Below are 24,391 nucleotides of genomic sequence, written 5' to 3' on the forward strand. Positions count from 1 at the left end.
ATTAGCCGGGCGAGGTAGCGGGCGTCTGTAGTCCCAGCTACTCGGGAGGCTGAGGCAGGAGAATGGCGTGAACCCGGGAGGCGGAGCTTGCAGTGAGCCGAGATCGCGCCACTGCACTCCAGCCAGGGTGACAGAGCAAGACTCTGTCTCAAAAAAAAAAATGGTCTGGGTGCAGTGGCTCACGCCTGTAATCCCAGCACTTTGGGAGGCCGAGGTGGGCGGATCACCTTAGTTTGGGAGTTCGAGACTAGCCTGACCAACATGGAGAAACCCCATCTTTACTAAAAATACAAAATTAGCCCATGTGGTGGTACATGGCCTGTAATCCCAGCTCTCAGAGGCTGAGGCAGGAGAATCGCTTGAACCTGGGAGGTGGAGGTTGTGGTGAGCGAAGATCATGTCATTGCACTTCAGCCTGGGCATCAGAAGCGAAACTGTCTCCAAAAAAACAAATAGAAATCTTTAAAAAATGTCTCGCTTCACCACATTGTGAATGTGTTTTGTTTTGTTTTGTTTTGTTTAATTTGAAATGGAGTCTCGCCCTGTCACCCAGGCTGGAGTGCAATGGCATGATCTCAGCTCACTGCAACCTCTGCCTCCCGGGTTCAAACGATTCTCCTGCCTCAGCCTCCTGAGTAGCTGGGATTACAGACGCCCGCCACCAAGCCCAGCTAATTTTTGTATTTTTAGTAGAGACAGGGTTTCTCCATTTGGCCAGGCTGGTCTCGAACTCCTGACCTTGTGATCTGCCCGCCTCAGCCTCCCAAAGTGCTGGGATTACAGGCGTGAGCCACCGTGCCTGGCTGTGAATGTGTTTTTATATGACATGTCTGTGATAACAAAAAACTTCAGTCTAGTTGAAATTTTTTTTAAGTTTTTAAATATTTGGGATTAATTAGCAATAATATTAACTATAAAAATTAAAATAAGGCATTATGCCTTGTATTTCTGCATGTCTAAATTTCTTTTTATTCAGACATTTAAAGCACATGATAAACTAACTCCTCAGGAACTGTGCCTGCCCCAGAAGGTTAGCATGTAATTACAGCACTGTATTCTAAATTGAATAGAGGTGTGGACAGAGACTGCAACTAACTCTTACACACCCAGGAGTCACCACAGAAAAGCTTGCTCACTCTGACACATATAACACATGGTGTTGCAATCTCTGTGTTGATGGGATATATGTGTATGTTTCAGTGCAGAAAGGACTTAAATCAGTTTACAGGTGGACATACAATAAAATAGAAAAGAATTACTAATAAAATAGACCAGGGAAAACACAATGAAAGATCAAGACTGAGAAAAACTAGCATAAAGGTGTTCCATAGGAATTACTATCATACAAATATACTATGTGTATTTGTATAACTATAAACAAAAATATGTATAGTTATTATATGTTTGTAATCCTAGTTTGCATGTTTCTCATAATAGTTTTGGTGTGGGGGAGAGGTGTATGTATTAATAGCTTGGAAGTGAAGGAAGAAAGTTTTAAGAGTTAGGAGATAAAATCAGCTTTTGCGCTTGAAGTTTGGGTTCCGGGCAGAGCCACTGAGGCAGTTGCAGAGGCTTCTGGCAGGAGGGGTGCCTTAGGGTGGGGTGGGTGCCCCCTGGCTTTTGCAGTTGCTCTTCCACAGTCCTCTCAGGGCTTCATTCTTCAGTCTACATGGAAGTTCTTTTTTGGCTTTTTGTTTTGGTTTGGTTTTTTGAGACAAGATCTGGCCCTGTTGCCCAGGCTGGAGTGCAGTGGCGCAGTCATAGCTCACTGCAGCCTCAAACTCCTGACTTCAAGGGATCCTCCCACCTCAGCTTCTCAAAGTTCTGGGATTACAGGCATCAGCTACCATGCTCAGTCTGGAAGTTCTTTTTTGAAAAAGCACAAGGTCACTACTTAGATTTCTATCCACACAGCCTAGTGGACATGGAGATAAGACAGTGAACGCTTTCCAGGATTTTGTCATTGGCATTGGCTTATGGTTGATAATTTTATCATTTTCATCTATAATATTACTAGAAACAGATGAAATCATATAGTCATGAGTAGGATTTTATACCCAGATCTTTTAGTGGATTCCAGTGTTAAATCCTAGGCAAAATGTGAAGCTTGTTATTTTAATTTTTTTTTGTTCTGAGTAACTGTTCTTAAATGCATTGTTTGTGGCATTTGTTTTGGGTTATTAATTGATGAATAGATACTGTTTCAGCCATTACTATATGTTACTTTTACATAAACTGTAAAAGTACATAAGTTGTTATACATCGATGGAAGCAGACGTTTAGACAACTACAATGTGATTTGTTTCTGGGCAGAATTTTTCTATCGCCAAATCTACTTTAATTTGAAATTTTAAGACAGTAGTCTATAGATCATACAAAGTACCTTTCTCATACTTTTGCTTTCCTGACGTTTATCTTCTGCTTTATTATTTTTCTTCTTATTCTATTTCTGCAATATTAGGTGGGCAAGAGAAGATATTTTCAGATCTTTCAGATTCATTTAAAGTGCAGCTGTCTTCCACCCTCCATTGCTAGTTCATAGAGCAGAAAGAACACCAGCCAGCCAGCAGCTGTTAAAGAGAAAACGAAAAAAAAAAGTAGCTGAAGAAAAACAGCAATTTTGAAAACCATAGAAAAATATTTGTCATATTTTAAATTAAAAGAAAAAAACCAGGCTAATATTTCCAAGACTAGCTTTGGGTGAAATAATAATTAAGACCTTCTGAATTGTGCTTTTTGGCTTATTATTCCCACATGTGGATCATCCTGAAACAATGATTTCTTGGAGGTTTGAGTAAGTTTTATATGTGGTTGAGTTTAGGAGGAGTCACAGGTGATTTGCCTCATGTGGGAGTGCTCTGTGGCCTTTCTGGATACTTGGAAAAAGGAGAGAAATAGAAGAGGGTGGTCAGCTTATGTAATGATCTCAGGCTGATTAATTTGGTTTTACTTTCAGCCTCTTTGGTGCTAGATATCAAAAGGCCAGAGAACAGACCAGAGATTGCTTTCTCTCAAATATATGTTCTATCCCCTTGCCATTTTCCCCTTAAAATGAAAATATTCTCCGTAAAGACTAAGCATCATGACTAATAAGCATGAATTAGCCAGATCATCAAACCTCTGCCCTGATATTTGGAAAAATGAGATTTGTTTGGGGAGGAGATGGGGAAACAACAAGGGTTTATTTGTTTTGAAGAAGCAGAGCTGGAGGATTTGGAGCAGCTGTAGGGTGGATACCATGAGCACTGTGGTAAAAATCTAAGAGGGCTTGCAGAATAGTAGAGCTAAAACCCCCACATTTTGTTAATTTGCCAGTTTGGCTGGGGATTGGTGTAGTTGTTTGATACTGGTGCTGAATCTAGTTTGAATGTCTGCATGCAGACTCGTTTCCCCTGGGTTTGGGCTGGGCTGGGTTGGGCTGAGCTGGGCTGAGCTGGGCCAGGCCTCCCCGTGTATGGGAGATGGAGAGATAATCGCTTGCTGCTTACCCACTCCACTTTTCTAATTATCATTGCCCTCAGTCCTCAACAGGATTTCTCTAGCACTGAAGCCTGACCATAATACTCAATTGCAGGTCTGCTCCACATAAAACTATGTAACTAGAGGTAAATGTAATTTCCTTGATAAAAGATCTAGGGTGTTGGAAACACGTTCTGTGGCTTAAATCAAGATTTAGGTCAACAAAGGAGTGTTTGGCAATTTTCCTCCAGTTCTCTAAATTGTAATGTTCATGCTCTGGAATCTTAGCAGGTTTTAAAAATGGAAGATCAGGTTTATATTCTGCTATATCACTACCCTGGTTCTAAAACAGCTCTCCAAGAGATACTGCTCTTCTTAGTTCTTTATTCTTTCGCATGAGAAAAGCCATTTTTTATCTAAATTGTGGCCTGGCGTGGTCTGGCTTATGTGGTCGCACATCACCTTCACTTGACTAATTGCCCAGTGGCCTGTCTGGGATGTTCAGTGAGAATAAAATAAAAGAAGAGTGATTTTATAAGGAGTATTTGGACAGCTTATTGTAAACTAAAAATAAACGTATAAGTAACAGAGTGAAATTGCCTTATATGTTTTTGCCTTTGTTTCCCTGTAGTTTCCCTATTAGTTCTAGCTAGCTAGCTTTGTGGCAGATTTTGCAGTATTTTTTGTGTGTGACAATACCTTTCTTTGAGCACCTGAGAAGTTTACCCAGGGTATGGTGGTGTGCTTGACAGATATTTAAGTAAGATGATCAACGTGGGAGAAAAGTTGTAGATAAATGTCTATTCACATATAACTTACAGCTTTTAAATAGGAAAAATAATAGCTAATCTTAAAATGTTATTTAAGAGAAAAATGATGGGAGCATGTCACAAGGACCCAGAGGCCAGCTTGTGACAGATCTGAGACAATTTGATCAACAGAATAATTAAGGACAGAAGTGAATTACAAACCACTGGGAGAAAAACAGGAATCCATGCTGATGATGAATGGGGGAGAAGGAAAAGGCTCTTGCTCACTGTAGAATGCCATTGCCAACCAGTAAATGTGGAGTTCTTTAGGATATTCTGGACAATAAGGCCATTTAAAGGAGATATTTATTTCTCTTTAGTAGTTAAAATATGGTGGGAAGAATCTAGGGCTAGAAGGCCTGGACTGAATTTTGGCACTTGATAACTTTGACCTTGGGTTAGTCATTTGTCCTCTTTGAGCTTGTGTTTGCTAACCCATAAAATGGGGGAGTGGTTACATCTACTTTTCAGGTTGAGGATAAAGTTAATGCATGTGAAAAGGCTTTATGTACTAATGCATTCTTGAAACAATATGACTGAAATAGTGATACAAGGAACATCACTTCTGTGTATCTTTCTTAGAATAGAAACAAAATTTGTAATGTAAACAACTTTCCATTAAACAGATATTCAGAAAAGGAATGATATTATTAGAATAAAATATTAACAAAGTTAAAATAGTGACTTTTTATGCTTCCTGTGTGCTGGACACTGTGCTTATCACTTACCATCTATTCTCATTTAATCCTAACCACGACTGCCAGAAGATGGTACCAACGTGGCTACTGAAATGTAGAATTTGAGTAAATTTTTCATACAACTTGTATCTGCAAAGCCAGGATTCAAATTAAAGCCTAACTGCAAAATCCATGCTGCTAACCACTGTACTATACTGCTTCCCAAAAGAAGTCTTTTCTTTAATCAGTTTTCTCTCAACAAAAAGGAGGGGCATCCAGAGTTTTTGGTAGTAGAGAATGTGATCATATGTATACCAGCTGCATGAGTTTTGAGTTGCGAGTCTGCATCTGCCCTTGAAGTGTTTATGGAGGCTTCTGTTTATTTCCCGTTGATCAGTAATTTTTTTTTTTTTTCAAGACAGAATCCCACCCTGTCACCCTGGCTGTAGTGCAGTGGCGCAATCTCAGCTCACTGCACCTTCCACCCCTCCCCGCCCCGGCCCCGGCCCTGGGTTCAAGTGATTCTCCTGCCTTAGCCTACCGAGTGTCTGGGACTACAGGCATGCACCACCACTCCCAGCTAATTTTTCTGTGTGTGTACACACACACACACACACACACACGCGTATATATTTTATTTTATTTTTTTTGAAATGGAGTCTCAATCTGTCACCAGGGCTGGAGTGCAGTGGCACGATCTTGGCCCACTGCAACCTCCACCTCCTGGGTTTAAGTGATTCTCCTGCCTCAGCCTCCTGAGTAGCTGGGATTACAGGCGCCCGCCACTATGCCCAGCTAATTTTTTGTATTTTTAGTAGAGTCAGGATTCACTGTGTTGGCCAGGCTGGTCTCGAACTCCTAATCTCGTGATTTGCCCGCCTCAGCCTCCCAAAGTGCTGGGATTACAGGCGTAAGCCACTGCGCCCGGCCTAACTTTTGTATTTTTTAGTAGAGACGGGGGGGTTTCACTGTGTTGCCCAGGCTGGTCTCAAACTCCTGACCTCAAGTGATTCACCCACCTTGGCCTCCCAGAGTGGTAGGATTACAGGCGTGAGCTACCCCGCCTGACCATAATGTTCTTTATTAGATACCAAGTATGTCATTTTTGTGTAATATATTTAATTGTATCAAATATAAACTCAGAATGAGCTGAATATAATTAATTCAGCTGCAGTTACAAATCAAACAAAGATGTCTGGGTGACACCTAGGTTAATCATTTACATATCAGTCGTGCAATAGATGATTAGACACCATAGGCTAACTGCTCTTTGTGTAATGACTGCCTCTCACTGAGTGCTTATGGAACTTTGTTAAAACTAACTTGTGCAACATTGAGAGACACCATAGCACAGTGGCTAAGAACTTGGATTGCAGTGCCAGGCTCCCTAGGTTTGTATCCTGTCTCCCCTGGTTATTGGTGATACATTCTCTATCTCATTCTCTGTATCTCATTTTCCACTTTTATAAAGTAGGGGTAATGTAGTACCTAGGATCAGAGTTATTAAGAGGATTAAATGAGTTAATATCTGGTACAGCTTGGTATGTGTCACTTGGTACACACATATATAAGCACCATATTAAAAGAAAATCTGAGAAGTACTATTATTCCTATTTTACTATTAAAAGTGAGGTTTAAATAGTAAATTGCCCTAGTTAATCGGCTAGTAAATAAGCAGAATTTCCAATTTTGGAACTGAGAAACTAAAACCTGCTTCTGACTGTTACTATACTTCATGTGTGGCTTTTGAAGGTATTTTTTTTTCTCCTGATGTTTTTAGGTTATACCCTGAAGTTTTTTTCTACCTCTAACAACTTTCGAAGTCTCTAATAACATAGCACCTTCCTTCTGTTGGAAGTAAAGCAAATAAATACTTGGCAAAAGAAAGGAAACTACTAGGGTGAAAGTAGGAAGAAAAAAGACAGAGAGGGAACTAGGTTTGACAAACTGCTGTGTGCCACCATTCTTGATTCTCAGAGTGCTGTTAAGGGCTTGCTATCCCTTTGGGGAAACTGAGGTGAGAATTTATGCCACCTAAATTCATACAGCTAAGACCCTGGGCTATCTTGATCCCAAGCCAGTGCTTTTTCATGACAACGTACCTCTTGACCAAAAAAACTGGGCCCTATAAATTTTCTGTAAGCTTACTATAAAGCCATGCCAGCCTTTTCCATGTCATTTGGATTTATATCTGTATACTGTCAAAGAATCAGGACCAACACTGTAGAGTTTTTTGTAAGTGAAAGAGATGATCTCTAGAAATTTGACTTAAGATGAGAAAAATTGAAGTTCAAGTTCCACAGCTACTTAGAGACATAGATAGAGCCAGACACCTAGCTCTCTTGCCAGTGCATGTAGTAACCATTTGTCTTCCTGTACCTAGGCTGTATTCACCCATAATTGCTGAAGGTTTTGACTTCTTATATCTGGGATGAGGTATAAGAATCTGCCTTTTTGAATAAGTATCTAATTCAGGTGCAAAGAGTCTGAGGGCCGAACTTTGAGAAAGACTGGTTTATATAAACCCACTTATACTAGACAGGTCAGGAATAGCAATACAATTTACAAACATACAATAATTGAAAAAACATTCATTCAGGACCTGTTAGGTGCCAGACACTGGCACCTATTTCCTTTCAAAAGAAAGAAAATCAGTTCTACCCACAAAGGCATTACAGTCCAGGTGAAGTAAAGTCAACTTAGCAATAAAATGTTGCAGATGCTACAATGAAAGTCTGTGTAGGGCACACTGAGGCACAGGGAGGAATTCTTTTCTACCAGGGGTGGGTAGAAAGACCAGGAAAGGCACCATGGGAGTGCTGTTAGAACTGAGACTTGGAAATATGGCCAAGTGAGCAAAGGTGCAGAAGTATGAAACTAGCAGATGAAAACTGCAAAAAGCCACAAAGGTAGGTTGGAGCAGGAATCTGAACTAGGTCATGGAGTCATAGCAGATGTTCTGTGGGTGCCCAGAGAAGGTATTTTTCAAGAAAATAATCTGTGGTATACAAAAAGAATTCATTGGCCTGGCATTATCTAGGAAATTGGATTCTCAGAAGTTGAGTTAGATTTAGGTGATTTTTAGGTAAATTTAGTGGCTTTTGTTTAATGCTTGATGATATTGTTGAATGAAATTCATTTCTCTATGTCAAATTATGTTCACATATTTGTCTTTTAATATATTTGTAGTTGAGTAACTATACTCCCAGAAAGTAAATACTACAGTGTTGCTACCTTTAGGCAAAGCTATCATACCTTTTAAAAAGATCTTGCCCCCCAAAAAACAAACAGAAGGATGGAAAAAGAATTTAAAAAACAACTTCCACAATCTCTTTCCAGTTTTATAGTACTGAGTGATTGTCTAGTGGTTATGAGCAGACCTTGATTCACATCCTGGCCCTCAGTTAGCAGCTGTGCGACCTTGCATGGGTTACTTAGCTAGGCTGAGCCTGATCCTTCACCTGTAAAACAGAGATAACTGCTGTGAGGATTTAGTGATAGACACTTTTCCCAATGGGCAAGGACAGTGTCTGTCCTCTTGACTCATACCTGCAGTGCCCTGCATGATGGAGGCATATATGGTACCCGGTGAACCTTATATTATAGACCCTCCATACTATCACCTCATCACCAATAAGCAGACAAAAAAAGTGCCACCACTCAGGGATTTAGGCTGTTATATATTTTCATTAAAATTTAACCTCTATTGAGGTTCCAAGAATCATTTCTTCAGCATAAAATTTCCCTGACATGTGCTGAGGTAAGGAATTTTATTTCATAAATGTGTATACTATTAATTTTAAGTGTTCTTACTCTTACCCTTTCTGGCACTTCCTATTTGAAGTGTCTCTGTTTAGAAGGTCACTGAACACATTCTACTGGGGACATCTGTCTCGTGTAGGCATCATATTGGGCACAGCTGCTCTGGCAGCTTGCCCTCCCTTTCTCACGAGAATTGCTGCAGCTGACTGGCTCTGGGGCCATTTTTCCCCTAGCCCTGGGCCTCCTTTCTGCTTGTAGGTGGCCTCACTGAAATGTCCTGAGATTCAACTTAGATGCCATCTGGAGCTGAGCTTTGGACATTACGAAGGTCCAGGTGTACATGAGCAGCATTCTCATCAATCAGAAGACTTGCAGAATTTAGAGCAGGAAGACCCTGTGGAAAGCAAGTTTCTTGCTCTTTTGTGTGAGGAAACTGAGTCCCTGAGACATAAAGTGATTGGCTCAAAGTCACAAAGGTAGTTACGGGAGTCAGAACTAGAACTAAGGTGTCTTGACTCTAACCTAAATGCCTTTTCCACCTTGTCAGAACTAGAAAGCATTTCTGTACTGCCAGGTAACAGGTAGCTTGTGTCTGTTACTTCTTCTTTTTTTTTTTTTTCCGTTACTTCTGTATGGGCAAACATACATCAGAACTCTCTTGTGTGTTTAAAAAAGAAAAAAGCTGCTTTCTCACGAACATTTGGTGGGTCACAGCCCACGTGGGGATTTGTCAGACTTTGTCTCATTACTAGACTACTTTACCACTGACAACTTGGTGATAGAATTTCAAGCAGTACTTCAAAATCTTAAAAAAGCTCTCACATCTAGAGTTTACAGGAATCCTTTCCAGAGCTCAGCCCCTCTCTACAATTTTAACTGTTCTTTTTCATTCTTTTCCTTGTACCTTAGCAACACCGAAAAGCTGAGTGTGATAGCAGAATCACAAATATCTCTGAAACTTTTGCTTCCTGAAACATTCTTAGTTGGGTTTCCCTGTTGACTGGAAAAGGGATTTTATTTTTAACAGAGATGCACAGTTTGAAAAGCAGAGTTAACGTCACTGAGAAAAGGCAGAAATCTGAAGATTTTTTTCTCCTGAGAGAAAAGGAAAAGAGATCAGGAAAAGAAGATAGCTTCAGCCTTTTAAAGACATAACACAATTAGACATTTTCAAATGAGTGGAGAGGATTGGTGAAATCACGTAGGGGCCTTTTTTCAGAATATATTTGAGAGGTTAGGGTGGGAGAAAAGATTTGGGTTTTTACCAGAGTTAGAGCTCCTAGGATACAAGAAGGGCATACATGGTCTGATTTTTAAATAACTCAGAAGAAATTCATGTGTACAAAGAAAGATGTTTTAACATTGGGCTTCTCTTTGAAAGCAGATTCTTATTCAAATTAACCAATAGGAGCAACCCTTAAAAGAGGGAAGTCCCACACTTTAGCCATATTTTGAAGTTACCAAGCAAGGGTCACCTTAGTGCACTAAGAAAATGGTTCCCCAGAAAAGTCTTATGTTCCCATATTTGTTTTCCATAAAATAGGAACAGCCTGAGACATAGAACGAGTCAGAGGGAAACACTGCTGACCCTCTCTCCCTTCCTATTGGTGACCTGAGTTGGGCCTGCAGTTTGCAAATCCTCATTCTTTAGGCTGGTAAATCTCTCATCCAAGAAATGAGAATTGCACAAAGAAAGTGTGCTTAAACATGAATAATTATCTGAATGTTTCTTTCCTTTTCACCTAATAGAAAACATATTTTAATTATTCTTTACTGAAATCTTGCTGAAATGAAAGGAGCATGAAGTGGGGGTAGAGTGAGAGACATCTGGGAGAGAACCACAGCATTGTCGTTCAGGATTCCACACAGGGAGAGAGGCCTGGGCCTTGTTATTTTACAGCAGCACATGTGTGTAGGCTTAACCCAGCCTGACTAACTTCTATGTGTCTCCTCTCTGCAACATTAATACTTCTTTCTAGGGCTGGCAGCTGTTCCAGACCTGTCTCTTTACTTTCCTGAATTTAATTAGTCATTGCTTATAGTTAATGTGAACATTTACTGTCCAAGCCAGAAGGCTTGAAATTGACAAGAGTCACCTATTACTAATTACATCGGGCAACAGGTACAAATTGGGACTATCCCAGGCAAGCTAGAACTTACAGACACCCTACTTATACAGTCTCCAGGGTGGGTGTGGTGGCTCATGCCTGTAATCCCAGTGCTTTGAGAGGCTGAGGCAGGAGGATAGCTTGAGACTAGGAGTTTGAGACCAGCCTGGGCAACACAGTGAGACCCTGTCTCTACAAAAAATAAAAATTAACTGTGCATGGTGGCAGGCACCTGTAGTCCTAGCTGCTCAGGAGGCTGAGGCAGGAGGATCGCTTAAGCCCAGGAGTTTGAGGCTGAATTGCTCTATGATCATGCCTGTGAATAGCCACAGCACTCCAGCCTGGGCAACATAGCAAGACCCCAGCTCTAAAAATAATAATAAAATTTGTTTTTAAAAAAGCAAATAAGAGAAGGAAATTTTTGTAAGTGCTGCTGTGGACCATGTGGTAGTAATTACCAGTTAGGAGATACATTGGAGAAGAAGCCTCATTTAATCTCATTGAAAATAGCAACAACTTGATAAATTTAACAAGAAATATACAAATCCTATATGTGGTGTTAGGAACTGAGTTGCGTGCCCCAGAATTGATATATTGAAGCCCTAACCCCAAGCACCATAGAATATGACTGTTTTTGGAGATAGGGCCTTTAAAAGAGGTAATTAAATTAAAATGAGACCATGAGCATGGGCCCTAATGCAGTCTGACTGGGGTCTTTATAAGAAGAGGGATGAAACATTCAGAGACCTCAGGAGAAAAGGCCATGTGAGTACACCTGAGGAGGCAGCTGTCTGCAAGCCAAGAAGAGAAGCCTCAGGCAAACCAACCTGCCACCACTTTGACTTTGGATTTCCAGCCTTCACAGCAACAGTGAGAAAATAATTTTCTGTTGTTTAAGCCGCCAGTCTGTGGTATTGTGTTACAGCAGTGTTAGCAACTAATACAGACAATACTTGTAGAACACAAAGTAGGCTTGAATAGACCTTCCTACATCTTCAGAAGGGCATTTCAGCATCATCAAGATATTAATCTTTACTTAATTTATGAATATAATGTGACCTCAATGAAAGTATTAATAACTTTTTTTACTGGAGGTAAACAAGGTGATAACTAAGTCATATGGAAAGCTTAAGCATGCAAACAAAACACTTCTGAAAAGGAAGAACTGTGAGAGGGGCTGGCCCTATCAGATATTAAAATCTCTATAAAGCCTTTATAATTAAAACAGAGTGGTACTAGGGCACAGACTAGAACAGGATGAAGTGTAGTGGAATTAAATGTCTAAAAGTAGACTCGAACATTTATGGAACTTTTTTAAAGTGGCAACTCCAATCACTTGGTCAAAGATGGGCTTTTAATGAATGGTGTTGGGGTTAACTGGCTAACCATTTAGAGAAAGATAAAATTAGATCCATTCCTCATACCACAAATAAAACTAAACTCCAAAGGGATCACAGAGCTAAATAAATTATGAAGCTTTATATGCACTAGAAGTATGCATGGATGAATTCCTCCTTATAATCTGGGTATAGGAGAAGGCTTTCTAGGACTCAAAAATAAATATACGATAAAATAATATGTTGATAAATGTGCCTACCAAAAAATACACATAAACAAAGTGAAAAGACAAATGATAGTCATGGTAAAATATCCACAACATATATCACAGGCTAGTATCTCTAGTATGTTGTTTTTTTTAATGAAGGATGAAAATACCAAAAATGGGCAAAAGGCATAAGCCAACAGTTCAAAGAAGAAGATAGAAAGGCACTCTCTGAAATACATGAAAAGATGAGATCAACTTTCACTATAAGAGAAATGTAAATTAAAATTGCACCAAAATGTCATTTCTCACCCATCAGGTTGTCAGGATTCAAAAGCTTGACAGACTCTATTCTGGAAGGTATGGGAAAAAGGCACTCCTATGTGACAGTGCAAAATGGTGCAACCATTGGAAAGGGGTACTTGGCAATAACAAAGTTATATATACATTTACCCATTCACCCAGCATTTCCACATTTAGGAATTTGCCCTGAAGATACACCTTTGACAATGCTACCATATATATGCACAGTCATTGCAGTATTACATTTTATGGTAAAATATTGTGAAGTACCTAAATGGCCAGATATGGGAGATTGTTAAATCAACTTTGGTGTTATTATCTGTCAAACCACATGAGGAAGACCTCTGTGCACTAATATGAAGTTGTTTCTCATATATAGGTGAAAAAAGCAGAGTGCAAAAGAGCATATATAGTAGGCTACCTTTCTTTTTAGCAGTTAAGACGAAATAAGAAAGCATCCATTTATCTGCTTGCTTTTTTTCAAGAAGAAACACAAGATAAGCCAGAAAAAAATGAAATTGATGACCCTAGGAGGATGTTAAAATTGGAGGACTAAGTTAGAAGGGATGTGGTAGGGAGTATATTGTTTTGACTTTAAAATCATGTTAATATTGTCTGTATTTAAAAAGTAAAATTAAATCAACAAGAATGAGAGAGGGGAACTCCTAAAACTAAGCGCAAACAGCAACAGATGTATTCAAATAAACTAACTGTGAAAGGGAGAAATTGAATAAAATTTCAAAGTAATAAAATAACACTGAAGAGAAGAGAGGGATGAATCCAAGTAGATTTTGAATGAATTTGAATGAATCCAAGTACTTAGTATACCAAAAAAAAAAAAAAATTAAAGAGAATAAACCCAAAACTTGTCTTAGTAGGTTTATTTTATAATTTCTGAAATTTTTTCCGTGTATCGTAGAATTAAGCACATTCATAAATACTTTGATGTTGGTAGCCAAGGTTCTCACTGTTGAAATAAGGAGATACAGATAGGAAACAGAGAAAGGCAAATGAAAACCCTGTGGAGTTGGCTTACACTTGGATGTAACAGCATAACCCAGTTTCCAGTACACACACGCACACACACAGGGCTTAGAATCAATGTGGCTCCAGTAGACATACAGAACACAGCCAAATCCCAGATTTTGGTTTCTAAATACTATTCCTCACTAAAGGGAACCAGAGATTGCTGGAGTGGCGGAAAGGGAAGGTAAGAGATAAGCCTGGAATGTCTTGTTCCAGAAATTAAGAAATACTCAAATAATTGGAACATGTTACAGAGGCACAGGGACTAGCTTGAACAGGCACCCAATGGCCAAATCTAAGACAATATGACCATCAAAATAGATATTTATAGATTATAGCTCATTGATTAAGAATCCATGAAGCCATACTGATAACTGTTATATATAGGCATATAGACACAAGAGATGGAAAAGCATGTCCTCATCTTAGAATTCTGACTAATAATGAAGGAATAATGGAGTTAAAGAAAATTCAGTTCACAACCATTATAGCAAAAATTTATTCAAGCAAAATGGATGCTAAATATAGGGGATAACGCTTGATAAGGAACGGGATATTTACACAGTCTCATGGTATCTCTTACTACTTATTAATTACAAAAGGAAAGATAGAAACTGTCTACGGTGGAAGAAATGCACAATACCTTAACCAAGTGATCAGGATTAAACCTCAAACAGGCAGACACATCGTGTGCTTCTGTGCGTATGAACTGAGAAGGGAATAATACCACTTATCTAGTAGTCCAACCAAAAATCTCAGAGTTTAATCATGGGCAAGCATTAGAGGGACCCAAATTGAGAAACAGTCTGTAAAATAACTGCCTGTATTGAAAAATGTCAGTAGCATGAAAGCAGGAAGGAAAAAAGACGCTGAAGAACTATTCCAGATTACAGGAGACTAAAGAAATATGACAACAAAGTACAATATGTGATTCTACCTTAGGTCCTGTATCAGGAAATTGCTACATAGGACATGGTTGAGACAGTTGACAGAGTTGGAATATGATTTTATATTAGATAAAATCATCAGTGTTAAATTTCCCAAGTTTGATAACAAATGTGTGTATGTAAGTTAATGTTCCTTTTGGGAGTTACTCTGAAATGCTATAGGGTAAAGGGACATGTATGTTACCTGCTCTCAGATAATTCAGAAGAAGTGTATTTGTGTTCTAGGGCTGGAGAATGGAGGAGAGAGAATGAGTAAGTTAATGCGGCAAGATGTTAAAAATTGGTGAATCTGGGTAAAGGGTATTTGAGTGTTCTTCGTACTGTTGCAGTTTTTCTGTAAGTTTGAAATTATTTCAAAATAAGTTAAATTTTTTAAAGTTCATAGAAGTTTTTATAACTGCCTCAAACTGGAAATAACCCAAGCGTTGAGTTGGTTTTTTTTTCCGCCAACCCAAGTATTTATCAGCAGAAGATAAAATTGTATCATCAGATAAATTGTAGTTTATATATATAACAAGATGCTACACACACAACATTGGATGAGTCTCACATTTTGAGGAATACATATGCAGATTATAAACTTGGGAAGCAGAAATACATTGCCCTTTGCTGTGGCTATCGCAAAGGCTAGTTCTTCCTCCCTGACTGCCCCCATCTGCAAGTAGTAGGAACAAGTAAGTCCCCAGTTCTAAAACTGTTAGGAAACAAGAGCTGCTAAAACAGATGCTCCACTAAGTGTTAGGTTGGTGCAAAGTTGCTGCAGTTTTTGCCATTAAATGCAAAAACTGCAATTATTTTTGCACCAACCTTAATGGACTCTGTTCGTGTGTGTTGTGGGAGGGAGGGGTCCTCTGAAGGATAGAGGACATGAAGGATTGCTGTCTGGTGCTGCGTTTGTGGGGAGGGGTTTAGGGGCCAATGTTTCCCCTTTTTAAGCGTAAAAATCATAATTAAGACCATAGCTAGATGCCTGTAAAAGGCAAGTTGGGAAATCGTAACTCAAGTCACAGCAGCTAAAAGAAAAGGGAATGTTTGTCATTGCAAAGGTAATTGAAAGGTATTGGATTGTTTTGGAATATAAATTTTTATTGGCATTGGGGATCCCTTATCAGGAATGTTTTTTCAACAAAACAAAAGCATTTTATAGTTCAGATGACTATTGAAAAGTAGAAGAAGAATTTATGCTTTTAATGGTTTGGTTTGGGAAGATTCCATCACTGTACTAAAAAGAAAATACATTCATTATATACTCAAAAGATTTGTCCCTGAAGGATCAAATAGGGAAATAACAAATCTGATGCTATGGGATTATGTAGGAGTATAAAATATAGCACATGAGAAATTTTAATACTTTTTAAAAAACCTATTTTTATCTAAAAAGCAATTTTCAGCTCATAAAAAAGTGATAATCCAAGTGTTAAGAGCATTTTTACTGTAGAAATGATATAAATTATGCACAGATTCCCTGGAAAGCCCTCAAAAGTCTGCTAAATTCCTATTGCCACCAAATTTTGTTTCTTTGGGGAAATATATTCTGATTCCTAACAACCAACAATAATCATAAGTTTTAAATCTCTCCTCTCTCCTCTCGTGCAGTTTATGAAATGGGTTGCTTTTCTCTTTGTAGCTGAGGCCACAGGAGCTGGAAGGATTGCAAAGGCCTTTATTAGAGCATCCATCTGGTGACCCTGGCAGGGAAACTTAGGATCTAACCCTAGGATCTGGCTAGGGCTCTGTAACTGACTGTTAGCCAGCCCTGCCTTTCTAGGATAATTATATTTATAGTGGCTTTGCCTCAGGAGGTTTCTGGAGGTTGATGACCATGCCAATTATTAACTCCTTAGGTTCCTAATATAGAACATTTAGGAGTGACAGGAGTCGTTTTCTTTGCTTCTCAACAGGTGCCTACCTATTGGGCTGCCTTTGTACCTTGAGTTTTCAGTTAGCAGAATGTGAATTGTATGACCTATTTCTTCCTTGACCTCACAGGTGGTGTTAAGGATTCTTGAAAAGTGGGTAAGATCCTTAGAAAAAAGATGTTCATAAAGTGTGACTCCTAGGACAGGATACAAGATAAATTCTGTCCCACAAAACACCTCATATTTTGTATAATTAACTGTATCTTCATGGCATTTGCGTTTTCTACGGTTCACTCATTTTACCTCTTCAGCTTTATTCACTATGCTGCTTTTTTGTGTTAAAGTGAACTAGTATGTCAGCTTGAAACACTTGTGGTGAATAATTCATATTGTTCAATAAGCATTAACTCTTAAATGTGAAGTCTTATCAGCCAGGGCTATGAAATATAATTGTCAGTGGTGATAAACAATTATGCTTTGGTTTTTAGTGAATGAAAAAATTAAGAATGAGGGAACCTTAACATTTTTAACCTAAAAGATTGTATTTTGCCAACTTTCCTTGGGCAATTTGTGAATGCTGCAAATCTCAGGCATATGTCATCAGTGATTCTAAAGGGATTGTATTTGTTCCTGCATTTGTTCTTGAGGGTAAAATAGCGTTTCATTTGAATGATGCTTTTGAGTTGGCAGCAGGACAGGGATCAGATAATTTGTTGTTGCTTACAGATTATGTTTTACTTTATTGTGATGTAATTATAGATCGTAATTCTCATTTTTGTCCTTCTCTTTTTTCCCTTCCTTTTTCTAGTACTTCCTCCTGTGCTGGTTCCAAGACACAGCGAATATAATCCTCAGCACAGCCTCTTAGCTCAGTTCCGTAACTTAGGACAAAATGAGCCTCACATGCCACTCAACGCCACTTTTCCAGATTCTTTCCAGCAACCCAACAGCCACCCGTTTCCTCACTCTCCCAATAGCAGTTACCCAAACTCTCCTGGGAGCAGCAGCAGCACCTACCCTCACTCTCCCACCAGCTCAGACCCAGGAAGCCCTTTCCAGATGCCAGGTAGGTTGGAATGTTCAGTGATGTTCTGTGGTCATATCAGACAGTGTTATCACAGTGTCACGGAAAAGCTGGGTCAACCTGCAGTGGAGGGAGGTTTTCAGCCCTGGTATATGACATAGTGCTCTCGCACTTTTAGGATACAACTTTTGGAGAAAGGAGACCTCATAATCAAGTAAGCAAATGTCTTATTTTACTTGTCAGGCACAGATGCTTGAATAAGCTATATTTTTCCCTTGTTTTTAAAAGGTTTTGAAACAGCTGCATCCTTCTGAGAGTGGCGTAATTGTTACAGTCTTTACTCTTGATAAAAAGAAAAATAGTGTGTTACACACATTTGCTGTTATGAGAACACAACCTCAATCAGCATCGTTCTCATACATGGAAAAAACTCCTGTTGTAAGTGCAACCTCAGAAAAAATATTTCCTGAGGGATCCCACCCCCTACTTAATTAAATTCATTTAAATGATGATGTAATCCCAAGAAACGTATACTTTAACAACAAAGGAATTACAACAGAAGTACTGGAAACCATCTGCTTGTTCAACTTAGCAAAGACAAAAAACAATTATCCTTTTTTTAGACATAACTAATGGTGTAATGGTTATCAAAATAAATGATTAATAAGGACATTATATATTTTTAAGTTACAGGTTAATGAACAAGCATCTCCAAAAAAAAAAAAAAAAAAAAAAGAGTGCCAAATTTCTTGCCAGTAGACCTTAAGAAAGATACCCTAAACAAAAATATACAAATATACTTAACATCTATTAATGTTTTCGGAAGGGAAAATGACTGGGCAAGTGTGTTTATTGGGCTGCTTGAAATGTTTTTAAGTAAATTTGAATTCAACATCAGTGCTAGGCCTTCAAAAATTGAAAAGTGGTCCACATTTATATTGCTTCCTTTTATTTATGTATTTATTACCTTCTTTTATTTAAATCTTGTTTATTTCACATTGTTTTGTCTGTTTTTCACTCCAAAGCTGTTTGGGATGAGGGTTGGGAGATAGACTAGTTTAAAAATCAAAGTAACTGGTGACTTCCTGTCTACCTCTCTCCCTTCCTCCTCACCACTAACCTGTATGATGGGCAGCTTATGCTAGATGTATGATGACACATATGCTAGATGGACTCATGATAGCTAGTGAGGAGCTTGCTTTTGAATGGAAAAGGATTATTTGTGAAAAACCTATACCCTTTGTTTTATATTAAGAAAATGCAAGACTTGTGTTAGTGTTCTTTGTTTAAAAAATCATGTTTGCCTCTTATTTGCCAGAAGAAACATATATGTAAATTCTGAAATAGAAGATAGCTGTGATAAACTGATTCATTTTCTATTATTCTGTTACTAGAGATTTTAAAGCTAGTGATTATTTAAATGGGTAGGGAGAATGTGGTCCTAACAGATTCCCTAAAGTCATGGAAAATTAACAGTTCTAATCAGTAGGCTATAATGAAACTGGATAAATTTTCTAAAAGCCCATAGATTTAATGCAAAAGACCCTGAAGCTCCTTTTCTTAAGAAGTCCAGTGAAGCTTTCAGAGGTTTTCCATCTACCAGTGAAACTGAAATGCAGAGGTCCTCTCAAAGCAGATTATATTAAAGTGTGCTTAAAATACTCTTCTGATTGCTTTTAAACAGCGTGATCCTGGATAGGCAAACAGCTTCTGGAACTGGCATATAGTATAATACTTTTCCTCCCACTGAATTTTCACAAAAATGTATATGATTGTGGCATGGTTAATACTTTTCAGAAATTGTACGTCAGGACCAGTGCCTGTAGCCTTTAGTCTTTTAATGGGGAGATTGAAATGGCAACTTGATCTCTTGAGAATTTCAGTACAGAAGAGGATATGTGTTTTGAGTGTGTATGTTTACTAAGGGTTAAGAAATAACTTCTTTAAAACCTTTGTAGCTGATACGCCCCCACCTGCTTACCTGCCTCCTGAAGACCCCATGACCCAGGATGGCTCTCAGCCAATGGACACAAACATGATGGCGCCTCCCGTGCCCTCAGAAATCAACAGAGGAGGTAAAACTAATTGCTCCCTGTTCCCTTTCTTAGAGTCTAAAGTTTGTCCAGATGTTACTTTCTCTCACGAATTTTTATTAGTCTTTAAAAAGAGCTATTTGAGAAAAATAGAGCCCAATGTTAAGAGAAGCTCAGTAGAATTCCTGGATAACAAGTCTTTAATTTAAAGAACAAATACACTGACTTAACTAATGAAGACCTGAGAATAATTTTGCAGTTATCTGTTTAGATCTTTAATACTTAATAATTTTTAACTGATGATGAAAATTTTTTTTTGTTTGTTTTTTTTTGAGACGGAGTTTTGCTCTGGTCACCCAGGCTGGAGTGCAATGGTGCGATCTTGGCTCACTGCAACCTCCACCTCCCAGGTTCAAGTGATTCTCCTGCCTCAGCCTCCTAAGTAGCTGGGATTACAGGCGCACACCATCACGCCCGACTAATTTTTGTATTTTTAGTAGAGACAGGGTTTCACCATGTTGGCCAGGCTGGTCACGAATTCCTGACCTCAGGTGATCCGCCCACCTTGGCCTCCCAAAGTGCTAGGATTACAGGCGTGAGCCACCACACCCAGCCAAAAAGAGTATTTTTAAATGAACAAAATGGTATTTAGAAACAATAACAGTACTGAAGTAGAGTTTTCACTGGTGATTTCCAAAGTTGGAAGTTGGTATAACTGGGCTGTCCAAAGGCTTTCTTCTGTAATTAGGATAGATACTCATAAACCCCATCTATTTTTCAGCTCTTATGTATGTGTAACTACAACTGGAACAAACTAATAGAATTTCTTGCTATTTGTTTCTAACTTTGTTTAAAAGAAATTGAGGCACAAGTTTTTCCCCTTCTCAGCCTGAAGAACTTGCAAGCAGAAATGAAAATTTCTTTCCCCCTTTAGTTAAGGATGGGTCTTTGATTCCAGCGCTGTATATATCCTTAGCAGTGACCGAGTGGGGGATGCCATCATTCTTCCAGCTCTACATAGGCAAGTAGAATAGACTTAAGTGAGCAGAGAACTCAGGTAAATAAGTTTGGTAGACTCTCTGAGAATCTGTTAGAATCCACAGCCACCCTGGCAAATAAAACTGTTCCTAAATAACCTCTCATGAAGGAAAGTGCTTCGCTGCTGCAGTCAACACATGGCATGGGTCATGCAATTTATATAATGTTTATGCAAATTGAAGTTAAAGTGCAATTTGGTTACTAGGTATGTCTTGTTTCATTTTAGTGCTTTTTTATTAAAATAGGAGATACTTATTAAAATAGGAGTTGTTTATATTTTTAAGTACTTAAAATTGATTTTGTCTCTATGACACATTATACCGTGGTAACTGCATGTCATTATACATTTATCCAAACCCATAGGATGTACACCATGAGTGAACCCTGATGTAAACTGTAGACTTTGGTTGTAGGCCTGTTCGGTTCATCATTTACAACAAATGTGCCACTCTGGTGGGGGATATTAATAATGGGAGAGGCTAGGAAGGTGTGGGGGTAGGGGGCATATGGAAAATCACTCTATCTTACACTCAGTTTTGCTGTGAACCTAAAACTGCTTTAAACGTCGGTTTAAAAATTGGTGATGAAGGCTGGGCGCAGTGGCTCATGCCTATAATCCCTAGCACTTTGGGAGGCCGAGGCTGGTGGATCACCTGAGGTCAAGAGTTCAAGGCCAGCCTGGCCAACATGGTGAAACCCTGTCTCTACTACAGATAAAAAAATTAGCTGGGTGTGGTCGTGGGCCCCTGTTGTCCGAGCTACTTGGGAGGCTGAGGCAGGAGAATCACTTGAACCCAGGAGGCAGAGGTTGCAGTGAACAGAGATCACACCATTGCACTCCAGCCTGGGCAACAAGAGCAAAACTCAGTCTCAAAAAAAAAAAGAAAAAAAAAATGGGTGATAAACTCAAAGGACCTTTCTTGGATGTGCAGTGTCATAAATTGGAATGTACACCATTTTAATCATTATGATTTTTTACATCTTTTTTATTGCCTCTGTATTTTATGGTTGCTGATTATCTCTTGAACATCTTATCAAACATAATTCTGAGTCAATGAACACTCTGGTTGGGGGAAATAACCCCTATCTCACACATCTGTGGAATTTATATTTGGGGACCAGGATACCAGGAGAGAATAGGCACAGTACCACACTATTAGGAGCATGTGGACCCAGTAACTGTTATTACTAAACCCAAAATGTCTGATTTCAGGAAACAGATCTTTAAATTGCTTTAAGATTTTTTTCATTTAAATAGCTTTAATTTTTTTTCCTTTATAGTTTATAGTCAGTTAATATTTTCATGAGAAAGGAATGTTGGCCATTTTTTTCCTTCCCCCCCCCCTTTTTTTTCAACTTCTTTTTAACCTTTGGTGATTTTACTAGAGCAGGGGTCAACAAACTACAGCCCACAGGCCAATTCAGCCTGCTGTCTGTTTTTGTAAATAAAGCATTATTGGACCACAGCTGTATTCATTCATTACATATTGTCTATGACTGCTTCTGTGTTACAAGGGCAGAATTGGATAGTTGTGATAAAGATTATACAGCCCATAAAATCTTTCTGGCCTTTCACAGAAAAAATTTATCAACCTCTGACCTAGATGAATAGTATTTTGAAGTATCCTGATGGCTGATAAAAACCTTCTGTTAATAATGTTGCAGTCTGCTTTGAGATTTGGCACTTGTAAATCACTAAAGTTTTGCTCTTTGAATTATAGCAAATTGATGTGGTAGAGTTGCTTAGCAAGCAGGGAAGATAGTATATGTTTTTAGCTAACTACTTACATATGTAAAGCAACTAACTTATGTGTGGGTTTTTTCATGAGTATTTTCCTTGTGTGTGTGTGTGTGTGTGTGTGTGTGTGTGTGTGTGTTGTTGTTTCGTTTTGTTTTTTACCAAATTCTAAAGTAAAGTGCATTTAGTATTTGTGGAATTTGATGTTAAGAACACAGAGGTGCTTCTCCCTTAGCGGTTATAGTCTGGGCTTCTGATGTGGACTTTCTTTTTTTTCTTTCTTTTATTATTGTACACCCAAGACGTCATAAACCTCAGATCATTATATATTGGTATGCTGGAAATATATGGTTTGTATTCCTGGAATCTCTAAAGCAGTGGTACAAGAGGTTTTACTACAGAAGGAATTCATCTTTAAAACCTTTTAGTTGCAAATGTTTAGAACCATGTTCTGTTTGGAGATTTGTTAGTCTTAAGAGATTTGACTTAACAAGCTGCATCCTGTCAGTAAAGTTGGGTAATTTCCATTGTTGGCCCATTCTGGGAATGGAGAGACAAAACACACCTGCTCTGCATGACTTAAAGCAAATATAAGGAAGTTAGCATGAAATCTGGATGAGAAAGATATGATTCATTCTGTAAGAATGGCCAGCTGGCAAGATTTCTTCCTGAGTTTGAGAACTGGAGCAACACTGTAGCTGTGATAGTTATTGGCAACTTAATATGAGGTAAAGTAACTTCTTATCAATAATTAGAAACTGATTTTCATTGCTTTGAATAAGCATAGGCATACTTAGTCTTTGCCAAAAGTAATTCATTTTTATGCCAGTACCTTTGGCATATTTCCTATCTTCTATTGTTCTCTTCCCACTTATTTTTTCACTTGTCACTTGTTGTGTTTCTTTAGATGGTGAGCCAAAGTCTGTGGTAGGGGTGATTTCCATTTCTGCATATTACAGAGCAATTAGCATATTGTTAATATTCAGCAAAAGTTTTTGCTGTGCTTCCTTAGCTGGTGTTTTGGTTATTTGATAGTAATTGGAGAAAATTGTTTTCCGATTTTCTCCAATTAGGAGAATAAGGAGAATGTCATATTTAGTAAGAAGTACCTGCTTTAAACATCATAGAAAAACCGTATACATTATAATAGCAATTGCTTTTCCAATGTCTTCATTCCATGATCCTGAGCCAATTCAACAACACGGTTTCAGTTTTTGAGAGCCTGAGGCACTAACCTTGGTTGATATAACATTTTCTTTCCTCTAGATGTTCAAGCAGTTGCTTATGAGGAACCAAAACACTGGTGCTCTATTGTCTACTATGAGCTCAACAATCGTGTGGGTGAAGCGTTCCATGCCTCCTCCACAAGTGTGTTGGTGGATGGTTTCACTGATCCTTCCAACAATAAGAACCGTTTCTGCCTTGGGCTGCTCTCCAATGTTAACCGGAATTCCACTATTGAAAACACCAGGCGGCATATTGGAAAAGGTGAGTTTTTGCTTTAACCTCTTTCAGATGTTTATCTGTTGTATCCGTGTTCCTCCAGAGCTGACTTAAAATCATTCCTGCAACAAACTATTGTAGCAAAAACCAGGTAATGTTCACTTGCTGCAGTTTGTAAATATTTTTCCAGTTTCTGCTATCTGGAAGCTCTTGCAGTCAGTGATTTTTGTGGTCGATCAACTCTCATAGTATTGAAATTAATTAGTTGAAATTATGATTTGCCATTTTAAGACACTATTCTGTATGATATTTTGCTACAGAATAAATTGGCTGTTATAAAATGAATCACAACCTAAAATTAAAAGCAAATTAAAGTTAATTGCTTAATTGTATTTCAAATGAATACCATAACTTAGTAAATAGAAAAGAAAGAACTAGATTCTAGCACAAACATCGTGCAAGGTGGCACGATAGAACCCTGCAGTGATTATACCCCCACAGGGACACCAAATTGAACAACTGTCCATATAAGATAGCACCTTCAAAAGAACAAAAAATCAGACATGGATATATTTATAATAAGAAAAAATAAAGACCAAAAAACAAGCCTAGTAAGTTATGA

At 38.5% G+C, this 24,391-nt stretch overlaps 1 protein-coding gene and 1 long non-coding RNA gene across 4 annotated transcripts in view; one reads left to right on the plus strand and one right to left on the minus strand.

Moving 5' to 3' along the window:
* The window catches only part of SMAD1 (SMAD family member 1), a 76,488-nt gene that overhangs the window by 40,461 nt on the left and 11,636 nt on the right, over window positions 1–24,391 (plus strand). For all 3 annotated transcript variants that reach the window (XM_024246199.3, XM_024246197.3, XM_054554533.2), the window contains exons 3-5: window positions 17,302–17,559; window positions 19,476–19,592; window positions 23,593–23,814. In XM_024246199.3, coding sequence (XP_024101967.1) covers window positions 17,302–17,559; window positions 19,476–19,592; window positions 23,593–23,814 — 597 coding nt within the window. The remainder of the gene's footprint in view (window positions 1–17,301; window positions 17,560–19,475; window positions 19,593–23,592; window positions 23,815–24,391) is intronic.
* Window positions 1,884–23,636, minus strand: LOC129059095 (uncharacterized). The gene is made up of 3 exons (XR_008524793.2): window positions 23,562–23,636; window positions 8,326–8,406; window positions 1,884–2,570 (listed from the first exon to the last, which is right to left on the minus strand). It is a non-coding gene; the product is annotated as an uncharacterized LOC129059095 (long non-coding RNA).

The sequence above is a fragment of the Pongo abelii genome, chromosome 3 (genome assembly GCF_028885655.2).
Source record: "Pongo abelii isolate AG06213 chromosome 3, NHGRI_mPonAbe1-v2.0_pri, whole genome shotgun sequence".
Classification (NCBI taxonomy): domain Eukaryota; kingdom Metazoa; phylum Chordata; class Mammalia; order Primates; family Hominidae; genus Pongo; species Pongo abelii.